At 37.2% G+C, this 24,836-nt stretch overlaps 3 protein-coding genes across 4 annotated transcripts in view; 2 read left to right on the top strand and 1 right to left on the bottom strand.

The window, feature by feature from the left end:
* Positions 1 to 2,532: 2,532 nt before the first annotated feature.
* GET1 (guided entry of tail-anchored proteins factor 1) lies at positions 2,533 to 9,115 on the bottom strand. 2 transcript variants are annotated; one of them, XM_026700501.2, is made up of 6 exons: positions 8,770 to 9,115; positions 7,916 to 8,040; positions 6,342 to 6,507; positions 4,644 to 4,711; positions 3,944 to 4,058; positions 2,533 to 2,758 (listed from the first exon to the last, which is right to left on the bottom strand). In XM_026700501.2, the coding sequence occupies exons 2-6, from the start codon at positions 8,036 to 8,038 to the stop codon at positions 2,685 to 2,687; spliced, it is 546 nt and encodes a 181-aa protein (XP_026556286.1). In that variant the 5' UTR covers positions 8,039 to 8,040; positions 8,770 to 9,115; the 3' UTR covers positions 2,533 to 2,684. The 2 variants fall into 2 exon arrangements, with proteins under 2 accessions (XP_026556286.1, XP_026556285.1); XM_026700500.2 differs by having other exon boundaries at positions 9,008 to 9,115.
* Positions 8,549 to 11,998, top strand: HMGN1 (high mobility group nucleosome binding domain 1). Its single transcript, XM_026700504.2, has 6 exons — positions 8,549 to 8,699; positions 9,171 to 9,191; positions 9,305 to 9,334; positions 9,418 to 9,468; positions 9,905 to 10,036; positions 10,908 to 11,998. Exons 1-6 carry the CDS (start codon positions 8,685 to 8,687, stop codon positions 10,950 to 10,952), a joined length of 294 nt encoding a protein of 97 aa, XP_026556289.1. The 5' UTR covers positions 8,549 to 8,684; the 3' UTR covers positions 10,953 to 11,998.
* A 5,298-nt stretch (positions 11,999 to 17,296) lies between these two features.
* The window catches only part of BRWD1 (bromodomain and WD repeat domain containing 1), an 84,341-nt gene continuing 76,801 nt past the window's right edge, over positions 17,297 to 24,836 (top strand). The window contains exons 1-6 of the mRNA XM_026700506.2: positions 17,297 to 17,707; positions 17,932 to 17,990; positions 18,120 to 18,149; positions 18,315 to 18,374; positions 20,099 to 20,249; positions 23,656 to 23,754. Of these exons, the coding sequence (XP_026556291.1) occupies positions 17,635 to 17,707; positions 17,932 to 17,990; positions 18,120 to 18,149; positions 18,315 to 18,374; positions 20,099 to 20,249; positions 23,656 to 23,754 (472 nt within the window). The 5' untranslated portion in view covers positions 17,297 to 17,634. The remainder of the gene's footprint in view (positions 17,708 to 17,931; positions 17,991 to 18,119; positions 18,150 to 18,314; positions 18,375 to 20,098; positions 20,250 to 23,655; positions 23,755 to 24,836) is intronic.

The raw sequence follows: 24,836 nt of genomic DNA, 5'->3' as shown, positions 1-24,836 counted from the left end.
CATCAAGGACTGTCATCTTTTGGAAACATTTGCAAGACTTTCAGTTGCCTACTTCAGATTTCTAATTCAATACTTGTATAATTGTAAATGTTCAATATTCTTATTGATGGTTTATTTCTAACATGAGTATGATCCAGAAAAGAGCTGTCATTCTATACTACTTCCTTTAGTCATCACTTAGCAGTTGCAAAGAAAAACACAACTGAAGCTCAGTCAATCACCACAAATTTACAAATGGAAATCAAGTCACTGGAGCTATAATTTAAGGTATTTAAATGTTTATATTAAAACTGTTTTACTACAGAAGGCATCCAAGGTGCTATTCACTAAATGCTTATTTGAGGTAACCCTATTCTATTCTGTGGGACTCTCTTTCTGCCAGTAACTCTCTAACCAGGGGTGTCCAACCTTGGCAACTTTAAGACTTGTGGACTTCAACTCCCAGATTTGCTGAGGAATTCTAGGAGTTGAAGTCCACAAGTCTTAAAGTTGCCAAGGTTGGACACCCCTGATCTAAACTATAGATTGCAGAGATGTATTAATTTATGTTAGACCATTTGAACATTACCATTTGTAGGAAAAGATACTACTTGAAAACTGTATCCCAACATAAAAATAATATACTTTTAAAGCATGTTAATTAAGGCCTGAATTAAGAGCAAATTTAGAATTATAACATACTTCATACTGTAAATTTTGTTAGTGTCATAACTATTTTGTATCAAAATGTTTTATATCCCCACCACCCCCTTTTTTATCTTGGCCCCCCTGATGAAGGAGGAGGAAGGCTTAGAGGATGGCCCCCACCCCTCAAGATCCACCCCCGCCATTCTCTCCCAGCCATTTGCTCAACAGCAGCAACTGTGAGAATGATCTAGGAATCCTAGTGGACAACTACTTAAGTATGAAGCAGCAGTGTGCTGCAGTTGCCAAAAAAAGCCAATGCAGTCTTAGACTGCACCAACAGAAGGATAGTATCAAGCTCATGCAGTGATAGTATTGCTTTATAGTACACAAGTACATCTGCATTTGGAATATTGGGCACAATGCAAAAAAGATGTTGAGACTCTAGAAAGAGCGCAGAGAAGAGTGACAAAGATGAATGGTTGAGGGAACTATGCATGTCTAGTCTGGCAAAAAAAAAAAAGACTAGAGTTGACATAATAGCAATTTGTCACAGAGAATTGGAGGTTGATCTATTCTCCAAAGCAACTGAGGGAAGGACAAAAAGTAACAGATGGAAGATTACTAAGGAGAGATCCAGCCTAGAATTAAGGAGAAACTATGAGTGCTCCATCACTGAAGGTTTTCAAAAAAAAATAATTGGACAACCATTTGGCCTGAATGCTATAGGATTTCTTGCAGGGGGTTGGACTACAACAGCAGTTGCCAACCGGTGAGCCACAGCCCAATGGTGGGCCTTGAGAAAATTTTGGTGGGCTGCAGAGAAATCTCACCCCTGGAGCACCCTCCCAAAGCAATTAATCCAGGCTGCACAGAAACACAAGGCTGAGCACCCACATAGCCCGCAGGAACGCTCCCACCCACTCACTCCTTACCCGGAAAACTTGCCTGCTAAAATTGCTATTTTTCCTTTTTCTGACCATCATCTGTTCTGCTGCGCTGAGAGATTTAGATTAGCTAGGAAGCAGAAAATGGTTGGATTTCTTGTTTTCTAGCTAGTCTTTAGAGATCCGGCTCTGCTTCCCTTAGGACTAAAGGTTTGCTTGCAAGCAAATTCAGTGCAGACTCACGGCAAGCAAATTTGAGAGACTGAGCTAGCCGAAGGCAGATAGATAGATCACTGAATGATTCTGTCAGCAACTCAATCTGCCTGCTTTGCCTGATTTTGGGTAAAAATTGCTTTATTAAAAAAAATCAATATTTACATGCATAGTGTGTTCTGAGTGAATTTTGTGAGTTTGCTTGCAAGCAAATTTTATGTGACAGATTGAGCTAGCCAATGGCAGATAGATAGATTTCTGAATGAATCTGTGATTCTGTGAGCAATTCAATCTGCCTGCCTGCTTTGCCTGATTTTGGGTAAAAGTTGCTTTTTTTATAAAAAATTCAATATTTAAATATTTATAATATTTACATACAAGCCATGCCCAGCCAGTCACATGACCACCAAGCCACACCCACAGATTAGGCCACACCCACAGAACCGGTTAGTGGTCCCTGGGATCTAAAATTATGAGTTTGGTGGTCCCTGAGGTCCAAAAGGTTGGCGACCCCTGGACTAGAAGACCTCCAAGGTCCTTCCCAACTCTGTTATTCTATGATTATTTTGAAGTACTCTTGATTTCCTGAAATGCTTATGACTTTTTTTTTATAACATAACATCGAGCACAGTAATATTTTATATTCACCATATATCCTACACATCATCTAATAATGAAGGGAAATAACTATATAAGAAGCAAAAGTAATTGATAGTAGTAGAAGTTATATTTCAGTAATCGTATATTCACCTATAAAGTGAACAAGAATTAGGGAGTTGCACATTTACAAATATTACTTCCAAAAGAGTGAAGAGAATTTTAAATATTTTTATTTTATTTTATTTTAAAAGCTGCACCCTTCTAGTCTTTTATGTTCTTGTGATTTATCTCCCATCATAGAAGAATACTGAAAAAATGACAGGGTGTTCTAAATTGTTGAAAGTGAGACTTGTTTGTTTCTCAACTGAATGGGTGCAGCATAATGGCAACAACTTTGTTGCAAACCACCAACCAACATGTAATTCCAACACCACCTAAGGAAGATAAAAAGGTATGCTGTAAATACCAAGTATCAGTACCTCATGCATATGTATAAAAAAGGATTTGCATAGCAAAACTGAGTAACTACTTAAATCTGCCCTTGGGAGTTTAGGAAAAGAGTGATTATTGATTCAAGTGATTACATGGTACAACTAATATGTAAAATCTGGAGATTTTATGCACATTGGCCATAACCAGAGGTGGTATTCAGCCAGTTCTGGAGAATCGGTATTGCAAATTTTGAGTAGTGGAAAACCGGCAAATACCACCTCTGACTGGCCCCACCCACATTTATTCTCTGCCTCCCGAGTCCCAGCTGATCGGCTGGGTCTTCTTTTGTTGCCCTGCACAGGAGAATGGAGCTGGAAAGCAGGTTAGTGGAGTGGGGAGGGAATGGAGATTTTACAGTATCCTTCCCCTGAGTGGGATAGGGATGGAGATTTTACAGTATACTTCCCAAGTGGGGTGGGAATGGAGATTTTATAGTATCCTTCCCCTGCACACCCACCACGCCATGCTCACCAAGCCACATCCACAGAACCAGTAGTAAAATTTTTTGAATCCCAGTACTGCCCATAACCCAGAATTATCTGCTTTACTATAATTTTCATTGGAATGAATGGGAATTGCTCAACAAACTGCTTTTAGCATATTATCTTTTCATTCTAATTCTAAAGGAATATATAACTGGCCCACAATGAGAAATATTCAAATGCATTAAGGAATAAACCAAATATAATATGATTAATAGGTGAAATATACTCTTTTAAATATTTAGCCACAATTATGGCTCTTTAATATGCAGTTTTTCCTTAAATATTTGAACTATGGTAGCTCTATCTTGCAGGCATGTTGTCAGACACAGACAGCTGTCCTAGAATTGAAACACTGATTTATTTGGCCCCATATTATTTACAATAACAGGCAGATGATCATTAGATTTGGAACATTCCAACTCTATGAAAAATTTATTTCATAGAGCTGAAGTTTGTTCTGAAAAAAATGTTAACTTGTGTGCTTGTTTGTTAAATACACATCTATAGAATACAAATACAGGGATATAAATTATGGATCAAAGTTTTGAAGAAAACCCACTTAATGTATTTAAAAACCAGAAAGATGTATTAGATTCATACAAAAGAGCAGGAAGTACAGTATTTTACATGCAATAGCCTTACCTGCCACTCCTGTTGGAAAAGCTACTAAACGTTCCAAAGGGACTAGCCATTTGCTTGGGAGCACAGTAACTGGTTCAGAGTAATATTTCCAAATTAATGATATCATTAAGGCACCCTGAAATTAAAAAAAAAATCAGATATGTGTGAAAGGTGCAAACAAAGCCATTGCATTTTTACTACGGTAACTATAGTATATATTTCTGAAGCTTACTATCATATAACTATACCATTTTGTGAAAAGGACATTTTCATCAATCCAGGTCCCTCTATTTCATATGACCCTTTTTTATTTCAAAAAACATGAGAAACATTATTATATGTTGTCGCACTCTTGATTTTAACCTGCATTTCAAGAAGAGGAACTGAGGCATTCTTTCCTAGCCACATCGGGGTGCACATCATTGAACCCAATATTATATGATTAATTGCTCAAAATACAGGCAGGAAAAAAGAAAAATCATTTGGCTTAATTCACAAATCTGTCTGATTTGACTGTAAATTGCAAGTATTTCAGAAAAATGAATGGCTTTTTATGAAACTGTACCATTCACGTACAAAGCTAACACTAACAGACATATAGAAAGAAGTTCTAATCTTACTTTCTGTTGTTATTTTTATTACTAATTAATCATTTTAAACTCGTATATACAGAATTTATTTTTACATGTATCTTTAGCATACATAATTCAAATTTACTTACTTGCAAAATGTAGAACACAATATTTATTACCCACTTTATTTTGGCTAGTTGAGCAGTTCGTGTTTTCACTGTTAACAGAAAACAATAATAATTTGTAATTTTTATCAACAAAAGTAATATTGTTATGGCAAATTTTATTTCATCCCTAATTACTTGTTTTACTTGTTTATCTCTATTTTAACATTTTTTGAACAATCAAAACAAAAATTCCAAAAAAAACATACCAGTAGAATACTCTGTATGTGTGTGTGTATATGCACATGCACATAGACCTCTGTACACATATATCAGTAATCCTCAACTTACCATTTGTTGTTTGAAGTTACAACAGCACTGAAAATAATAGTTTATGACCATTTTTCACACTTATGACTATTGTAGCACTGGTCATATGCTTAGCAAGTGACTCATTTATGACAATTGCTATGTCCCAGGGTCATGTGGTCACCTTTAGCAACCTTCTGACAAGCAAAATCAATGGGGAAACCAGATTCACTTAACAACCATGTTAGCAGCAGTGATTCATTTAACAACTATACTGTCATAAAATGTAGTAAAACTCACCTACTATCTTGCTTACCAACATATAATTTTGGCTGAATGGTGGCTGTAAAGCAAGGACTACCTGTATCCATCCATCCATATCTATATCTGTGTGGGTGCTTCCCCAAAAATAAGACCCTGCCCCCCCAAAGCACCAGGTCTTATTTGGGGGGGGGGGTTGTCCACTGACTCATTTCACTTGCAGGTGCCGCCCCGGCCTCCTTTTCGCTGTCAGAGGTGTCAGGTACTTCTTCTGCCGCCGGCAAGGCTTTCCTGAAGGCTTCTGTAGCCGATAACTCTGTTATCAGCTACAGAGGCCTTTAGGAAAGCCTTGCCAGATGCAGAAGAACTGGGCTGGCAAGGCAGGTGTTGGGGTGTGCGAGGCCTGGCTGCAACTGTCCAAAGGTAAGTATTAGGGCAACTCCACTCACCCATCCCCACCCTAGCTTAATTTTTAACCATGCAAGTTAATTAGGGCTTATATTGGGCTCATTTGTAAAAAAATCAAGCTAGTACTTACTTTCTGGATAGGTCGTATTTTCAGGTATATAAAACCTGTGTGTGTACATGTATGTGCATAAATACATAAATCCATATATGTTTGTGTATATTTTTCATAATACACACATATACCTCTGTGTGCGTGTGCGTGCATGCACGTGAAAGCGAAATCTTAATATTGCTATTAAAACATTTTTCTACTAATTCAGCAACTCTAGAAATGTCATACCAAAATCAGATTCTTTCAAAAATCTATGCTAAGTTTTGATAACCTGCATTAAAGAACGTTAGATGTGAAATAAATTGAATCTTGGTATGAATGTATACATACACAGAAACCTGTAAAAAAAGTCTTTAAGAAATTCCAATTAATTAAATGAATTAATGAAATGAAAAAATGCATTATTTTCAAAAATAACTCTACAATTAATTTAAATTAAAAGTGCACATATAAGTTTTATTTTCTTCAAAAAGCTAAAGTGTACACATAGGAATATATGATGAGCTAGCATACAGCTTAATCCCCAGAAAAAATGCATTTCAATATCGCCATTTTGTTTTGTAACTATGAAATTATAAGACTGGCAACACTTTTGAAAAAAGCTGGCAAAAATGAATTGACATTATGCAAAAAATAGTTTAACGAATCTGTACCATGTGTTTTAAGCTTATCTGTCATTTTATTAATCTTTCTTTCCAATCGAGCATATCTGGCAAATTCATCCATCATACTAATGGCAGAAAGTTCTTGCTTCATGCTCTGAATATCGGATCGCATTTCAGATTCCTGCTCAGCATCCTTTTGTAGCAACCTAGATATCTGATAAAGAGAAAAGGAAGTCTAAAAGTCTGTTTAGTCTCATTTCATAATTTTAAATGAGTGTCCTAACATAGGGTTATTACATAAAATAATCACAACATCCATAACAAATGTTATTCTGTTCTTTACAATATTTGGAAAAAAATGTTTTTATTTTCAGAATTAGAATTTCATCAAATTTGAACTGTAAGACTCCTGTTCCAAGCTGAATCAGCTTATCTGGTAAAATCTGGGAATGAAGGCTTGCTGTAATAGGATTCTATTACATTTTTGGAGAGCTGTTTACAAGGAAAGCACTCCAGAACAGAAAACATACTATCCCAAATATTAGTACAACCCGTAGCTTGCTGTTGCTTTTCTAACAGTTTTAATCCTATTTTGTAAAATACTTTATAAGCCCTTTGGAGTCTTTGGAAATAAAGTTGCCTACAAACTGAAATTACACTAAAAAAAAATTACAGAAAGGCAGAGTCCAATAAAATTAGAAAGACAACTTTCTAACACTAACAGAAACTTACATGTGGTTCTAATTAGGTGTCATGGATTCCCTTTTGCATTTTGGGGGGGTCAAAAGCAGAAGCTAGACAAGCTAGCTTTGAGGACTGCCTTAATTTTATTCTTATATGAGGATGCAAAATTAGTTTCCTCAAACCTTTGTAGGTACATTTAGAAACTTCAAATGATTATTCAGCTTTAACACCATGATCCAATGGATATTTCCTTGTGAATCTATATACTAAAAACTGTGTGTATCTTTTACCTGGGCAAAGCAGTGCATCATAGGGCAACCATTTTTGAGCCAAGGTACCTCAAATGGGCATAACCTACATAATGTGTCCAAAACATGGAATCCATTATGCCCATGGAACTGAAATCTGGCAAATGTTACAAAGCATTTAATGACATAAAATGTTCATAAATCATTTTATGACATAATTCAAAGTATCACAAGGCATTTCCATTTTTAACTGTGTTATACATAGTTTTTAACTGTGTATAATACAACTGTGTTATACAGGCTATTTTCAATATACATCTCCAAATACCTCCCAAAATTCTAAAGAATTTTTCCAGTGAAGATAGTACATTAGCTCTATCATTGTCGAAGGCATTGAGGAATCTGGCAAGGAAACATCTCTGAAAGAACATGCGTTGGGACTATAATTCGCTGTATCTATGCTAGCTAGCAAATCTTGGACTTGCAGTAGAATACTAGGTTGGAAACTTGCCACACTAAAAAATATAAGGAGAAAATAAAAATGGGGTAGGAAGCGACCTTGGAATGTTTCCTCTCATGCATCTCTCTCCCAACCTCAGGGGACAATTCAATAGTTTCTCTTCTACTGAGAAATAAAAAAGGTCGAAAAGTGCATAGATGCGGTCGCCATGGAAACCCGATGACACTTACAATGGAAGAACAGGAGGGTAGAAGGATTTTGAGAAGGTTGCATAACAACACGGAGCTCAGGACGAGAAGCCATGCGCCACCCTCCGTCGTCAAATGTTTCGTCTCAACACGTAGTTCAGTCATGTCTTGGTTTAGAGATGTGTAAAGAAAAAGGAGAAAGAGAAACACTTTTCTCAGGATAAATAATTACGCGAACGGACAATTAAGGCGGGTGCCCACTTGTCAAAAATGCGCAAGCGCGCATCTTTGTGGCGCGACGGTGCTCCACAGGAGCCGTTTAGCAATACTGCGCAGATGCGATAGCCATCTGTCACACTTCTAACTGTGACGTATGCGGGTGGGCGGAACCCCGGTTAGATCCGCCTCAAGGCATCCGAGTCTCCGAGGTATACCAAATTCAAAAGGACAAATCTGGCCTCGCAGATGAGGCCCAGTGTTGAGGTTTATTAGCTGTCCTACAAATCAGGCGGCCAATAGGAACCAACGCGCCCAGTCAATAGAGGGCGGCGCTGAGGAGAGCGAGAGCGCGCCCTCCCTTCAATCCGGCTGGATCTTGTTGCAGTGCCGCTGGCGCTGCTGGGATGGGGGCGGAGGGGGGGGGTGGCAGCAGGCAAGAAACAGTTTGTGCGCAGCAGTGAGAATCCGGCTCCTGTAGGCTGGAGTAAGAACTGGCAGTCGTCACTGCTCCGGCTGTAACAAGCGCCCGCGCGGCCTGACGCTAAAGGCAAACTATAAAGCACAAGAAAAGGCGAGGGCAGCTTACTCAGCCATGCCGAAGAGAAAGGTTGGCGACAGGCGCGCGCACACGCTTAACAACGTGCGTCAAGGACGCACAGTCTCTTTCTCATCGTTACCTCATCTTGCCGTCTTTTTTTTAATGATTGATAAATTGCATTTTAACAAAATAAGACCGGGAGGGCGTTCTCTTTTAAAATTGTAAATAGCTTTCTGCGACGACTTCGGCGCGAGGCTCAATTTTTCCGTGCTCACGGAGGGAGCTAAGAGGGGGTGGGGGGACGTAGCGATTATTACTGGCCTCCCATCAAAGTAATTCGGAAGTCCGAGAGCTTCGAGCGCACTCCCGGCTCGTACATTTTGCGTGGCCTTTTGGCGCAACTCGGCCTCAGGCTACAGATCCCGAAACGGCGGTGGGAAAGGGGGTGTGCAGTCACGGCTCCTGGTATGGTTTCAGTCTGTTATGCGCATGCGATGTCACCTCCCGCAGTTTTTAATGCTATTAACTGTTTCGTTACAGGTGAATCCTGCTGAAGAAGAGGTGAGTGTCTGTTATGTGGCTGGAATAGTTACAGAAACGGAGGGAAAGAGGTTATGTAGGTGGTATTGAGCAGGCTATTAAATTCACGCTTTTGTCCTTCTCTTTTGCAACAGCCGAAGAGGCGATCCGCACGATTATCGGCTGTGAGTAGAAATTTCGGTTGACTTGAATAATTTGTAGAGAGAGAGAGAGAGGCATAATAAACACGTATTTGTGTTCCTTTCAGAAACCTGCCATTGCCAAAGTCGAGACAAAACCAAAAAAGCCCACTTCAAAGGTAAGGTTTTATTTTTTGTGGGAAGTATATTCAGTTACTTGAAGTCTGCTTTGGAAGTTGGCTGATGATTTTAAAATGTGCACTTTTAACTACCATGGTATCTCTATTATAATTTACGATCTGATTACTTAGTTTTGTAAAACTTTTCAAATTGCAAAACTATTTTCAACAGAAATTTAATACTGTAGTGTACAGGTTGTCCTTGACTTACCACCATTCATTAGTGATTTTCAAACTTACAATGGAACTGAAAAAAGTGATATGATGCATATTCACACATATCACCCATGGTCACACAATCAAAATTTGGCTGCCTGGCAACTGGAATGTATTATTTGGGTAACTATTGAATGCTTTATCCAGTGGTTTAGACATAAAGTTGCCAATCAGTGGTTGACAATTGTCTTTATGAATTATCTATTCTGAATTACTATAGGTTAAGTCTGAGGAAAAGAGAGCTTCAACAAAAGGGAAAAAAGGACTGAAAGAGAAACAAACTGAAGATAATAATAAAAAAGAAATAAAGGATAACTCCCCTGCAGAAAATGGAGAAAGAAAAAGTGAGGAGGTAATTCTATCAAATCATCATAGATATCTGGGGTTTCTTTTAATTTAATTTGTCTGTTTCAAAAGATAGACTTCATTTCACCTCAACAGAGAACCATTGTAGATGCCTCCTACCATACCCTTACAGCTTGCTGTTGGATTCATGTGAGGACACTTTAAAAATTTAGTGTCAGTACTTATTTATTGGGTGAAAGGGGAGTAGGAAAAAGAACAGGGTTCAAGAGTTGAAAATGGCACTGAAGTTCAACTTTTATTCTGGATTCAAAAAGTGGGGTCTTGATCCAGGGTTTGGTACATTAGTCTTCTATTTGCTGTTTCCTTTTCATAAAATATCTAATGTAAAAAATAGATTTGACTTAGTGTCTTACAAATATTCATATTTAACAGCACAGAGAACAATTTTCAGCCTGAATATTCAGAGCATATAAATCAATTCATCAAATTTCAACCATGTATCATTTTATATTATGTTTAATTTGAGTATAATGAAATAACATTCTCTAGCTTAATTATTCAGCAATTGCCTGGTTTCCTTAATAGAATAGAATTACAGAAAACACAGATGGGATATAACTCACACTGTAGCTCTTAGTTATGGAACAGTATTGTATACCTTAAATCTTCTAAATTCAAAATGCATCTAATTGTTTAGGTTCATTGTGTTTCATAGTTTATTTCAAATATTTTCCTCTTGTGGATTGAATCTATAATGGCTACACTGAAGCAAAAATTTAAACTGAAACTATTTAATACATCTTGGCTCATGATATAAAAGTTTTGTTGGCCTATATATCAAATTTGACATGGTTTAAGTGCTTTTAAGTTTGAACTTGAAAATAAAGTATTACTACTACTAAATTTTCTCATTTCAGGATCCAGTGTCTGATACACCAGGAGAAAAAGAAAAATCTGAGTAACAGTCTTTAATCAGTGGTTCTCTCACCACTGCCTTGTACAATCCAGAGGAATATTTTTATCAACTATTTTTAAATGCAAGTTTTTTAGTGATTTTAGCAAATACATTTTTAAAATAGGATATCTTCCCCCATATCTCTTTTAATGTAATTGAATGTATATGCCTTGTTTTAATGAAATTAAAATTATGTACTGGTGATCTCTGTACAACCAGTAATTTAATGGAATGTTAGATGAAGGAATATTTTCAAATTTTACTACTTTACAGTGCAATCTTTTGGATGTCCATTTAGAGGCACTTAATTCAATAAACATACATAGGATTGTAGGTTTAACATTCCAGAAGCCCAGGGTGGACAACTTACAGTATATCTTCTATGTAGGACTTTAGTTTTAATGAATACAGGATTGCTTCTTTAAATTTCTAGCTCTTAATTGAAAACAATGCTTAAGTATATGCTAGTAGAAAATAAGTCCTTATTCCTTCTGAAGACTGAAATTCATAGTTCAATAAACTATGAAGAGAAGCATTGCCTTAAGGAAAATAAGTGTGGGAGGGATTCACAACTCTCATCTTTGATTCCTTGATGGTTGGTCTCACTTTCAAGTTAATCTATGACAGAGTTATTTTTTTGTAGTACAGCTGTAGTTTATTTTTTCAAGTTTTCTAATACATTGTGAAAGACTGGGGATCTGGGTGTGTAGTGTGTGTGCTGTAAAATTTTCTGTTTAACAAAATACGACTTGACATGGCAGCATTTGAGACACTGGTACTTTTTGAATTTGAATGGGTTATCAAATATGATAACATGGAGTTTATGTTCAATTATTGAAAGAACTATATGCATACTTTGTGATTCATCCTATCCTATGATCTAATAAAATATTGACAATTTTATAGTTTTAACTTAACTCTAAATCAGCTTTTATGTAACAGTTTACAAAATTCAATTATGTCTTGTTTTAATACAATAATTGGAAGTTAAATGGTAACTGTTTTTCCCTAAGGTCTGTAAATTGCTACCATTAAAGTTTATTTCTGTTAATGTGAGATCACAAATTCTTGCTGTTACTACTTTTAGTAGTCATTGTAGTGAATTATATTGATGATTTTGACATTTGCAATCTAGCAAGAGGAGTGGTAGTGAAAACTGTTGTCAATTATAGGAATAAAGTCACCAGAAAAGCTTTAACTTCTAGGAGAAAAACCAGGGCAAAGATCTGATCCTCTGCCCTTGAAAGAGAACTTACCAGTCCTGGTTCTGAATTGACAATTAGAAAACAATAAGTGGTATTAGTATTTCATTTTTCTTCTTCCCATAATCATTGCCTTTACAAAGCTGCAGAAGCATTTTTTTTTGGTTGTGATTAGTTTATCAAAATCACTTGATTTTTTTTTTATTTGGTCTCATTGGCTATTCCTGAGTAATTGGTATAATCACAATTCTCTAAAAATCTTTGATGGGAAATAGGATACAAAATAAGTGGGGTTTCATAGGATCAATACATTCTTATGTTAAGATACTGATTATTGTATCAGTATTTTTTATTTTTTTAAATGCATTTATTTGTATGTTGCCTTTATTTATAGATAACTCAAGGTGGTGAACATATCCAACATACCTTCCTCCTCCTGTTTTCCGCATAACAACCCTGTGAGGTGTGCTGGGTTGAGAAAGTGACTTGCCCAAAGTTACCCAATGGGCTTTAGTGGCCAAGGCAGGACCCACTAGGCCAAATTTAAGAAATACATGTTACTTTTCAATTTAATATATTGGTTTTGTTGATAAAACAATTAAAATGTTAAATAAATTAAGGCATGTATTCCCTGATAATATTTGCTAATGTTCATTTGTGTTGATTGGTGGGGAGAAGATTGTTTTCAATCACATTGGGTGAGGTGCTGCAGGGCTTTATTCTCTCTTTGTTTTCAGCATCCACATGAAACCACTGGGCAAGTCAACTGCTGTTTAGTATCACTATGTTAATGATACCCAATTAAGGTAACATTTAAGAATATAGGCAGTTCCATGCATGGTGGTGTTTTATAAAATTAGGGTGTTCAGATTTGATCATTTTTTCCGGGTATCAAGGAAGTCATTTAGATGAGGGGTCGCCAACCTTGGGACCTCAGGGACCACCAAACTCATAATTTTAGATCCCGGGGACCACTAACCGGTTCTGTGGGTGTGACCTAATTTGTGGGTGTGGCTTGGTCATGTGACTGGCTGGGCATGATTTGTATGTAAATATAAATATTTATATAAATATTGATTTTTTTTATAAAAGAGCAACTTTTACCCACAAGCAGGCAGGCAGATTGAATTGCTCAGAGAATCACAGATTCATTCAGAAATCTATCTGCCATTGGCTAGCTCAGTCTGTCACATAAATTTTGCTTGCAAGCAAACTCATAGCATTTCCAAGCAAGCGAACTCACAACCCACCATGCATGTAAATACTGATTTTTTTATAAAAAAAAACTTTTACCCAAAATCAGGCAAAGCAGGCAGATTGAGTTGCTGACAGAATCATTCAGTGATCTATCTAGCTCAGTCTCTCAGATTTGTTTGCTGTGAGTCTGCACTGAATTTGCTTGCAAGCAAACCTTCAGTCCTAAAGGAAGCAGACCGAAGATCTAAAGACTAGCTAGAAAGCAAGAAATCCAACCATTTCCTGCTTCCTAGCTAATCTAAATCTCCTGGCACACCAGAACAGATGATGGTCGGAAAAAAGGAAAAATAGCAATTTTAGCAGGCAAGTTTGCCGGGTAAGGAGTGAGTGGGCGGGAGCGTTCCTGCAGGCTATGTGGGCGCTCAGCCTTGTGTTTCTGTGCAGCCTGGATTAATTGCTTTGGGAGGGTGCTCTGGGGGTGAGATTTCTCTGGCCCACCAAAATTTTCTGCTTTAGATATTGCTCCAAGAGCTCCCATCATGATTGATACAACAATGGATTTATTTTTCCATAAGCATTCAATCTATTTTTTTCCAGTTTTCTCTTAATCCTAGTATCCCCTGGAATGAACCAGATTTTCTTTCTTTCAACAGCTGTTATATCAGGCATGTTATGAACAAGATCTAAAAGTCCCATAAGGTCTTTTTCCACTCATTTTCCCAATCCTCAACTTGATGGTCCCAGTAGTTTTTTATTACATTCAACTCCAAACATCTGGCAAATTTACAATAATTCTGGCAACTTAGTCATGATACTAATTTTACTAGAAAAGTGACAATTGCTGTTTGTTAGATATTTAATTTTTGCCTTCATGTCATTAGATGGCAAAAACTTTTTGAGCCACTAAAATAAAGCCTTCAATTTATTTAATCCTATTGATCTTAACCAACTCCATGTGGGTTTTTTAAATCAGCTTTTCCTTCTAAATCCTTCAGATATTGACCATGCATTGTTTGGTTCTCTCAATTAACATTGATTAACAGAGCTTTGAGATTTTTTTATTATTTCTCCTTCCAAAACAAATATATTCCCATTAACATGGTGGACTTGATGGAACATGGGTGTTAGCGTTCCAACTAAACTCTCCATCTCAAATTTATCACTCGGAGACAAAGTCCATCCAAATAAGAATTTATTAGAGAAGCCATTTATTGAAGAAGTCATATTGGCACATCTGGGGAAAACCCAAATCTGAATTCCCTGTTACACTAAACCTTACACCCAGCCCCTATTGATGATTCTTAAGTCACATTCTCCAATCTGCCTTAATTTTGAACTGCCAAGTTCAGTCACCCCCCTCCAAACTCCAGCAACTTGACCTTGAGCTCTGGCAAAATCTTCCCTCCACACTACTCTCATTTCCACAGCTGCTCATTGTACTGTATATAGATCACAGCAAACTATGACAAATGTTTAAAGCGATGGGAATACCAGACCACCTTACCTGTCTCTTGAGACACTCTGCATGCAGGTCAAGAAGCAACAGTTAGAACCAGACATGGAACAACTAATTGGTTCAAAATAGGGGAAGGAATGTGACAAGGCTGTATATTGTCATCCCGCTAATTTGGGTTTCAGCAACTGGTGGCTCTGGAGCAGCATGTGGCTGTTTGACCCTTCTTCTGTGGCTCCCTGCCGACCCGGTCGCATGACCACTCCACTCCGAGACTTGGTCCAACCCAGCCGTGACCAACGCCAACCTCGCTAATGGGGCTGGTGGGTTGGGAATGGGATCTGGAAGGATGGTACAATGGAAAGGGGGACAGGCCTGCAGCTGAGGAGAGCATGAGCCACGTTGATGGCTTCCCCGAAGATGATCCTCATGTGACCTCCCTGGCCAGTGTTGATTGAAAAGAGTCCTCTGGGTGGTGGAAGTCCCCCATGTGAGTTTTAAAGCCACCCAGAGGACACTTCAATAAATGCCGCCGGAAGCACCACTCAACTTGCTTGCAGAGGGTATATCTGCTCGTGCAGAGTGGGTATCTTCGCTCAAGAGAGAAATGAGAGAGAGAAAAGGAAGAAAAAGAAATGAGGAAATGGAGGGAGAAATGAGAGGGAAAAACAAATGAGAGAGAAAGGGAGAGAAATGAGAACTAGAGGGAGAGAATGAGGGAAAAGGAAAAGAAATGAGATAAAGGGGAGAGAAGAAAAACGGGAGGAAGGGAGAGATAAGAAAATGATGGAGAGAATGTGAGAAAAGAGAAGAGAGGGAGAGAGAAAGGGAAAAGATAGGGAAACAAATTAGAGAAGGGAGAGGAAAAAGAAAAAGGGAGTGGTACAGGAAAAAGAGAAAAACAAATGAAAGGGAAGGAGCAAGAGAGAAAGACCAATTTCCCACAGAAAACACCGGGAGCCACAAAACCTGGGTAGGTGTGGTTGGTGGGGTCATGTGACTGGGTGCAAGTGACACTGAGTTGGCCATGCCTACCCAGGTTTTGTGGTTTCCAGTGTTTTCTGTGGGAAACAGGTCCAAATGGCTCTTTGATTGTTTAACTTTGACCCTGTGCTAATTTAACTTACACGCGGAGTACATCATGCAGAATGCTGGGCTGGATGAATCACAAACTGGAATTAAGATTGCCCAGAGAAATATCAATAACTGCACGATACCACTAATGGCAGAAGTTGAAGAGGAACTGAAGAGCCTTTTGAGGGTAAAAAAGCTGAATTCAAAAGTTGAAATTCAACATTTTAAAAAATTAACATCATCCAGGTAACATCATCAGTGCTAGTAAGGAGTGTGGTTTGCTGTCAGTTTGTATTCTGGTGGCTTGCCCTGTCAGTGTTGTCAGGTTAGGTGGTCTTAGAGATTCTTTGATTGGACTGTTCACTGTTGGCTCTTTAACAGTTTCTTGATTGGGAATATTGTTTACTTGATTGTTGGTCTGATAACTTTGGATAACCTCTATGCTGATCTGGGTGCTGATTGCTGGTGGAAAGGTGCTTGGGTCTTTTTGTTCCCTTTTGGGCAGGTTGATGTCTCTTTTGCAAAGTACTGTATATAGATGTTAATGTCTCTGTGTCTATTGATGCCTAATTTGTTAAGCGTGTCAGGCTTCTAGAAATTCCCTCGCATTTTTTTTTAACTTGGCTGGTTTAGGATTGTCACATTTTCCATATTGAAACTATGGTATGTTGTGAAACAATTCTATTTGAGAGTATGCCCTGACTTTTGAATAAAACCAGGCTGATTAGTTTCAAATAATTTTCAAGGTACTATTTTCTACTCGAAAAAAAATCTTTATATGAGATAAATTGACCATTAAATGGCCATTTCTTATAATCAATCATTAAAGGATTATTGTAATATTAATACGTTGTACTCTCCCTATAATTTGTATTTTGGGAAAAAAAATCTCTAAACAAGCTCCCACACTTTCGCGGAACTGTAAATTGTATAGCAGGTTTTCTTGGGATTATATTATTGAAATATACGATACCAGTAATTTTGGCATAAACCAGTTCGTTAGAAATGGGACTTGAATAAGCGTCGCACTTTTGACAGCGATCTTTATTGACTGTTAATGTTCCGTCAAAGCAGTTCCTGCATCGCTGGAAATGAACACGTAACAAAGTTGTTTCCAAATGTTTTCGATACATATTTAAAATGTTTAAATGCGTTTTAACACCACTCTATCCTTCCCCGAGCCACAATAAGTTTCACCGCCAATACATTTTACGGCTCGTTTTACTCTCTCCCTCTTTGAAGTACTGAAGTACTTTGAAGTGCAACTAATCGTATCTCCTTCCGCGCTTAGGGCACACGCGTTCATTAATTTTCAGTTCGTCCCCTAACGCAAAGTGGATCATCCCACTTATACCTTGTAACCAAAGAAAAACCAATCAATCCCGGGTAGGATTGTATTTTTCTAAGGCAACGTTTTCATTTGTTGCAGAAGATGGACTACTTTTCTCAAGCCACCCTCCTGTCGTCAGTCTTCTCCGCCTCTCCTTGGCCAGCTGACGTCAGAGTCGTGTGCGGTTCCTCGGCAATAATGGCAGCAGCGGGACTGGAAGAGATGATGAATCTGAGACGCAGCGGCTAGGGTGGCGCGCGCAGCAAAGCGCGCGCGTGCCCGCCGGATCGCTGTCCCTCCTTAGATATACATAGGCATAAGAACGGAGGGGGAGGGGAGCGCTAGCAGGTTTATGTCGAACTAGGCCTGGGCCGTCGCGGTAGACAGAGCTCTGAATCCTAATCTCGATCTGGCGACAGCGGCCGCTACGGAAATGGCCGAGTTGTCGAAGGCCTCCAATTCTGCCTTGGCCGCTGGCGGTCTCTCTGTGTCGCTGATTGAATCAGGTAAAACAAAAAGTGAGCGCCGTCGCGAAAGGGGACGAGTAAATGTGCGAGGTAGACGAGCCCAGCCTCTCAGCTCCCCGCACCTCCGACGCCGCCATCTTACTCGTGATCCTGATTATGAATTACAGTCACCTAAGGGGATTCTCCCACCCCCTCCCCTCTCCCACCCTCCTCCAAGTGAGCTCAGCTCTGAATTCATCTCTCTCTCTCTCTCTCTCTCGCAGAACTGTATTTCCTCATAGCTCGCTTCTTGGGAGCTGGGCCTTGTAGAAAAGCAGCCGAGGTGAGTTGCGACTCGGAGCCGTACTTCTCGGCTACCCCCAGTAAAAAGTCAGAGCCGCCCCCCTCAACTCGCTTTGGCCAGCAGGTGCGCTTTTTGATTTTAAAGATGTGGTTCTTCCTTTCCCTACAGGTGCTGGTGCGAGAACTGGAACAATACCAGGTCTGCTTGACTTGTTTTAAAATTCTACTTTTCTTTTGTGACACTCAAATTTTGCTCAGTTCTTGATTTTATTTGTTGACATGTCTTTTTCAAGACATTAGTCCAAATATCCATCGTAACTTTAATATCTTTTTCATGTTCCCCTTTTTTCTCCATGAACTTTAGTTGCTTCCTAAACGATTGGATTGGGAAGGAAAGGAGCATTACAGACGTTATGAAGACCTGGTGAGATATAGTTAGTTTAGAAATGAACTATAAAAGTGCATTTATTAAGATAATTATTACTCTATTAATCATCCTACTTACTGTGATGTGTTAATTATTTTGCAAGATGACAAAAACCATAAATGGGACTGCAAACTGAGAATGTTGTCATCACAAAGGAGGTGGGGTTTGTGAGACTCATACAGAGGATGAGTTGTGAAAAAACATCAGCCTTGTTGCTTTTGCCTCCCAGATTTTCAAAATGAGAAAATATGAAAAGATATTTTCCCCCTGATTTGTTCAGAAATTTCTTAAATAATTTTAGTTTAACAGAGATTGTTGTTTCTGGTTAACTTAAATTTCTGTACTTTTTTTCTGCACCTTTGAAGATATTTTCCTGGATCATTCTGTATTTTGTTTGTATTGAAGAAGTTGATCTTCAAAGTTCCTTTGTTTTTTAAGAATGCTGCTTAGTAGTAGTCTTGCTGAATATTTCTGCTGGTTTTAGGGCTTTCGGTAGCAAGGTATTCTTAGTGAGTTGATTAGAGCCTAAGATCTTTACTTAAAATTTTCTGTCTCTCCATTTCTTTCCTCCAAATGATACACAGTTTCAATATTCTACATAGTGTGTTGTCTTACAAAATCCATGTTTTTAAAACAAATGCCATTGATTGTATTGAATATTCATTGAATATTTTGAGGCTAATACAGTTATTGTATGCTGTGGCTTAGCACTAATTTCATTTATTTCTTAAAGTTATGAGACCTTTTTAAATCATGAAACTTTAAAAATATTAGATTTTAATAAAAGAACAAAAATAAATAAAAATAAACTAAATAAAAATAAAAAAAATAAAAGATTTTTTGTCTAGGATTTCCATGCAGTACATAAAATTGAACTGCCAGGTTTTAGTAATTTATAATTAGAAATATGTATCTGACATTAGTGAGATATCTCATTTGGTTCCATTTGGTTCAGAAATAAATACTACATTATTGTAGTAGTTTCTTAATCCTGAATTTTCTTCTTGTATCTCTCTCTGATATTATAGTAGATGAAAATTTCAGGAATAATAAATTCAGTAGTTAATTTGCTTTATAACAAAAGATTCTTTGGAGACTAGGTATTTTATGCTTACATTGTTTCAAAACCAGATCAATGTATTTAACTTTCATGTTGATACAAAAATCAAAATAAGCTGTATATTTTAAAGTGTTTCATTGTAGCAAGTGACACTGAGATAGTAGTGCCAGGGAGGAAAACATATTCATATGAAATAAAAATTACTAAACTAAAAAGTTTTTAAAAATAAAATAGATTTGGTCAGAAAGTGTTTAAAGGAAGTGATGAAAGAGATTTAATAGATGGGTTGCCACAGCAAAAAAAGTTTCTTGCCCTTGAAGAGGTATCCTCTAGGATGTTCAGATTTAGGGCAAATTATAGGAGTGTATGATTTGTCTTGATTTTATGAAGATATGATAGTGAAAAACAGCGACTATTGGCTTCTAGTATTATGTTCTTATTATGTATTCTGATAGGCAACTAATGAATCTGAAGTTATTTTGTTTAATTATAGGCAAATGAAAGTACCTTTTGGAGAGAGGGTGCTTTTTTAAAAGGTTAAAATATGTGGTATCAAGTATTTGCAATAAGGAAGGGATAAACAATTATTTCTAAAATATTTAGATCATGTAAACATCTTAAGTTATATTGACTTTAAGTTTTAATTTTGTTTGCATGTTAGGTATTATCTAACAAACATGTGGCTCCAGACCATTTGCTACAAATTTGCAAGCGAATCGGTCCTATACTGGATAAGGAGATTCCACCCAGCATTCCAAGAGTGAATTCATTGTTGGGTGCTGGGAAACAGTCCCTGCTGCGAACAGCAAAAGGTATATTCAGATTTTGTATATTGCATGCTTTATTAAATTATAATCAAATATGCCTCAGATTAGTATATGCAAAAGTGCATACATCTTAGTTTTCCATATTAGGATGAATGTTCTTACCCATTTAATGAAAACTGTTAGCACTACATAACTCGAATATACTCAGTTCTTTTGAAGATAAAGTACATTTCTTTATATTGCTTTATGACATTTCATAGTGTTGAAGCATAGAAAAAATTACAGAGACCGTATAGGCAGACTGCCCTAAGTTGTTGTGATAGTTACTTGTTATAGTGCTTTTTAGAGAAATAATTTGTGCTCATTTAAATAAAATTTAATTAATAATACGTATATACTTATATATAAAGCCTTAGCTTAACAAATGGTAAAAGTGTAGAGATTTTCAGTTTCTTAACTGCTTCTCTGGCTCCCTTGCCAATTAATACAGGTATTCCTTATCCCAACTTGAACAACTTCACACCTTTAGAGGTTATCTTCTTGACTTGTTTTAGCTTAGAGACAAAATTGAGCACAGGGTATAGTAACTTTTTTTCCCAGAGCTTTTTGGAACTCAAGCACCTGTCCTTGATGATATCTGGTTATCTTTTCAAATATGGTATTTTCCACCAGCCTCTCTATTCTTCATCTTTCTTTTAATCTTCTTTGTTACTTCTTAGTCCTTGGCTATACAGGTAGTCCTCAACTTACAACCATAATTGAGCTCAAAATTTATGTTGCTAGGTAAGAAATTTGTTAAGTGAGTTTTGTCCCATTTTATAACTGTTCTTGCCATATTTGTTAAGTGCATCACTGCATTCTTAAATTAGTAACACAGTTATTAAGTGAATCTGGTTTCCCCATTGAGTTTGCTTGCTAGAACATTGCAAAGGGGATCAAAATACTCTGGGACTGTGCAACTGTCATAAATGTGACACAGTTGTCAGGCATCCAAATGTAAATCACATGACCATGGGGATGCTGCAATGGTCATAAGTGTGAAAAATGATCATAAGTCACTTTTTTCAGTGCTGTGGTAATTTTGAACAGTCACTAAATGAACTGTTGTAAATTGAAGACTACATGTAATATGTCCAGTCTGTGCAGCCCAAGGACAACAGCAGAAATGTCCAGTGTACAACAGTGACCTCCTTCATTAACTGACACTTTTGCCATTTTATGTATTTCCATCAAAAAGCAGCTGCAGCTGCTCTCATATCTTTAGAGAGGAAGCCTTCAGGTGTCTACACAGTACTGTCTTGGTGCTGATGAGAACAAATAAAACAATCTTAAACTTTGGGACCAATTTGCCACATCTCATTCTGCCATTCTCAGGCTTTTGATAACATCTTATAGTTTTAATTAGACAATCTTTTTTTGCATGCCATGAAAAAAGTCAGTACTATGGTAGTTGAATTACTTTAGCTTGCTATAAAAATGTATCAAGTATATTATTTTGCTTTCTTGTGAATTATTAAGGCCCAGTGAAATGGGACTTTAAACCATGGTTAGATTGAAAATATCAGCATATTCATGTGCAAATTTTTTCTTCTGCTGTCTGGCTTGGTTGGATCTCAATGAATATTAACATAATCACTAGAATGTCTCTTAACCAAAATTAAAAGCCATTCATCAGAAGAACCAACAGAAAGAGCATACAAAAATAATACGTATGCATCAAATATATTACTAGAGTGGATGTTTCATGTAATATTCTCAGCCTTCCTCTCTTGAATCCTCCCTTGGCTCAGTCTCTCTCCTACATGACCCCCCTCCTCAAAATAGCCTTCCCCTTGTCCCATGTTGTCTTCATTGAGTTCTCAAATTTGGGAGGATGGAAGCAAAGTCAACTGAACTGACATTTCATCGATGGCTAGACAATAAAAACAAATTGGGGACATAAAAAGGATAAATGTCAAAATGGGAATTTGTTAAAATGGACAAACAAAACGTTACTACAATATGGTGATGAATGATATTGTAAACACGTTAATTATGATCACCCAAAAACAGTTGTATCCAGACAACATACTGTTTGATTGAAATTGAATTTTTATATGCTATATTAATAAAACAAAACTCGGGACTTTGATTCAGATGGAGTCAAGCCCTGTTTAGTGATTGACACATATTGTCATTTCCCAGGTCTGGACTCTGCACTCAGGGCAGTATACTCTCATACCCTGGCTAGATGATCTTTCTTCTCTTCGAGGGCCTTTGAGTCTTACCATATGTCCAGGATTTCTGAAATAAAAGCAGAGTGCTAGGTCTCCACACCTCTATCTTTCTTCTGCAACTGTTCTCTTTGCCACCTTTATTTGCGTGGGTTCCTCCTCCCCCAACTCAGTCCTGCCAGGCTGAGTGGGGGAAAAGGCTGTATAATGAGATTTTGAGCTCAATTCTCTCTGAATTTCTTCTAGGCATCAAATTTCTCCCAGGCATGCATTAATGATCACACAAAGCTGGTACAGCTGGTCTAAATTCTAAGGAACTCCTTGTTTTATCAGCTTAGTGGGGATTTTAGCATTTAGCCCTTGTCTATACTGAGCAGTTAGGGCTCCTTCATTCTACCCCAGATCGGCGCATTTAATTCAAATTCAGCTACATACAGACTGTCCCTTCTGTTACTCTGTTTAAGCTGGTGGATCTGGACAATAGCTGTCGCTCTTATTGGATCTCCAAAATGACCTGTGAAGTTGTGCATATTCTGATAATTATCCATAATTGGGTCATTCTTTTCTGATGATTGGGAGGTGCTAGTACTCTTAACAGTTTCAAGATGAAGAATACCCTGAATAGTCAGTTGAAAGTTCCACCACTCAACAACTCACACTCTGGAGCCAGAGCAACCAGTTTTTGCACTTGTTGCACTAGCTAAAGTACTGTTGCTCTCAAATTGTATACTTCATTCTCTATTCTGTCACCATGGCACAGTATCCATTACTTCTTCATTTGCTGCTGCTCTCACTTGGGCATCAGTTGCCATCTAGTAGTTGTTACTCTCTGGGAGAAAAGTTGATGTGTCTGAGAACATTAATATCAGATGCAGATAACCAGATCTACAGGTGAAGAGTTCAATTAGCTGTTTTATTGCTCAAGCCTAATACATTTTAAATACATTTTGCTCAAGCCTAAATACATTTTAAATTTAGTCAGTATGTTACCCACATTTTTAAATTCACAAAATTCTCATATGACATATAGAATATTTTATGTATGAAAAAGTATATTACTACAAAGCTCTCAAAGCATTTTTGACATAAGCTTATCTCTTTGGTGATTGCACTTGAATAGTTTTGTTAATAGGATAATGTAAATATTTGACATTACCATTTTTCAGGATATTTTTAATGTTCTGATTTAGTATAGAATCCTAATATTAACTTTGTGTACAACTAAAATACACTTGCAGATTGCAAATATACAAATGGGAAAGGCTCAGGTATTGCTGCCCTCCATAGAGGAAGACCACCTGAAATACCTATTAACTGTGGCAGAAAACCAAGTCTAGGTAAGTGAATGTTTTTTCTATTAATATCTCATGCTCACATTGATTTTTTTTACTTCTTTATCTTACTGAAATGTTTTATTGAATAATTCAGTTACAATGATTAGATATTAAAATATTAGAGGTATCCTTGATATGAATAATCTTAAGTTAAAAATTACTGGAAAAACTTAAAAAAGCTGCATGTTTTGTACTTTCACCTTATCTGTTAACTTCTCTGTTAACTCCTTGCTCTGAAACCTGAACCCAGCATCAACAAAATTTTGTATTTAATTAATCCCCTACCTTAAAACAAACAAATTTTAAAGTTACAGTTATTATAGCTGTCTAGAAAGGAAAGAAAGTAGCTGCCAAACTTTCAAGAATCCCCTTTGTCCAATTAAAGAACTAACTTGTAATTGCTTTGACTTGATTGCTCACTAAGCAGGTTTTTGAAATAAGGCTTTGGCTCAATGGCTGTGCATGTTCTTTATATGCAGATCTGTTTATAGTTCAGATAAAAATGAGAAATAATGTCACTCAGAATAAACAGTTTCAAGCTAGTTAGAGGAAGTTGTAATCTGTCATAAGGAAGCTTCATTTTTTCTGTAAAGAAGAAAAAGGCCAGTTCTTTCTCCATCCACTGTGTAAAGTCTTTTTCCTTTAAAATAGTATGATTTAACGTCCATCTAGATCTTCTTTGTCCTTTCCATTTAACTGTCATTGGATTGTGATCTGCCCAAGTACTCGTTTCAATATTTATTTCTTGAATATTAGTTAGCAATTCTGTTGACATCCATATCATATCTATTCTGGACCATGATAAGTGTTTATTTGAGTAGAAGGTGTATTGTTTAGCTTTAGCATTTCTTTCTCTCCATGTATCTTTTAAGTTTATTTCATCTACCATTTTAAAAAAAGATTTAGGGAGGGTCTTTCTGTTTTGCTTTATTGTTTTCTGTGCTGTATAGTCCAGTTTATTGTCTACAATCCCATTAAAATCTCCCATCATAACTATATTAACATAGTCCAGTTCAATTATTTTCATATGTAATTTTTTATATAATTCTTCTTGATTGTCATTCGGGGCATAGATTGCAATCAGT

This window comes from Pseudonaja textilis, chromosome 7 (genome assembly GCF_049901715.1).
Source record: "Pseudonaja textilis isolate UNSWEBS1 chromosome 7, rPseTex1.2, whole genome shotgun sequence".
Lineage (NCBI taxonomy): Eukaryota > Metazoa > Chordata > Lepidosauria > Squamata > Elapidae > Pseudonaja > Pseudonaja textilis.
The sequence above is the reverse complement of the archived record's forward strand: the minus strand, read 5'-3'. Positions and strand labels throughout refer to the sequence as shown.